This window comes from Volvox carteri (assembly GCF_000143455.1).
Source record: "Volvox carteri f. nagariensis unplaced genomic scaffold VOLCAscaffold_781, whole genome shotgun sequence".
Taxonomy (NCBI): Eukaryota; Viridiplantae; Chlorophyta; class Chlorophyceae; order Chlamydomonadales; family Volvocaceae; genus Volvox; species Volvox carteri.
Genome location: NW_003308265.1, coordinates 1 through 696, shown reverse-complemented (window position 1 = coordinate 696; position 696 = coordinate 1). Strand labels below are relative to the sequence as shown.

The 696-nt window shown below is 35.0% G+C and overlaps 1 protein-coding gene across 1 annotated transcript; it reads left to right on the top strand.

Annotated features, from left to right (window-relative positions):
• Positions 1–397: 397 nt before the first annotated feature.
• On the top strand, positions 398–574 carry VOLCADRAFT_71831 (uncharacterized protein; the record flags this gene model as incomplete). Its single annotated transcript, XM_002959785.1, has 1 exon — positions 398–574. A coding segment is annotated over one exon (177 nt), but the record flags the coding sequence as incomplete, so codon positions are not given.
• Positions 575–696: the final 122 nt, after the last annotated feature.

Sequence of the window (696 nt, the reverse complement as noted above, 5' to 3'; positions counted from 1 at the left end):
TAGTTCTTCCCCAAAGTCTCTTCTTCTTCCCCTTTAGGGGACTCCGTCCCCTTTAGGGGAAGAAGGGGAACACACCTTTAGTTCTTCCCCTAAAGGGGAACTTTAGGGGATGTTCNCCTTCGGGGATGAACTAAAGGGGATGGGGAACAAAAAGGGATAACCAAAGGGGATGCCTTGGGACGACGAAGTTTGTTCCCCTAAAGGGGAAGCGCTTGAACCATCCTTTATGACGAGGACAAACCTTGTGTTAACCTACTAACTATTTACTTTACTTACTATGGCATGCAGGGGGATAAGTGCAAAGCACGGAATATTATGTTACTTTGTTTGTATATTATATTACTAGACAAAAATAACAAACTAAGATATAATATGTTTTATATTAATTAGAAAAATAGCCTTCGTGATGGAATTGGCAGACATCCTGGTTTTAGGAACCAGTGCCGCAAGGCGTGCCGGTTCGAGTCCGGCCGAAGGCATAGATTTAACGTTTAAAGTAAAGGCTAAATTCGTAATATGTATCATATTAAATATGTATCATATATATATAAATATGTATCATATATATATATAAATATGTATCATATATATATATAAATATGTATCATATATATATAAATATGTATCATATATATATATAAATATGTATCATATATATATATCATATATATAATAGCTCACAGGTCAACACTTGTT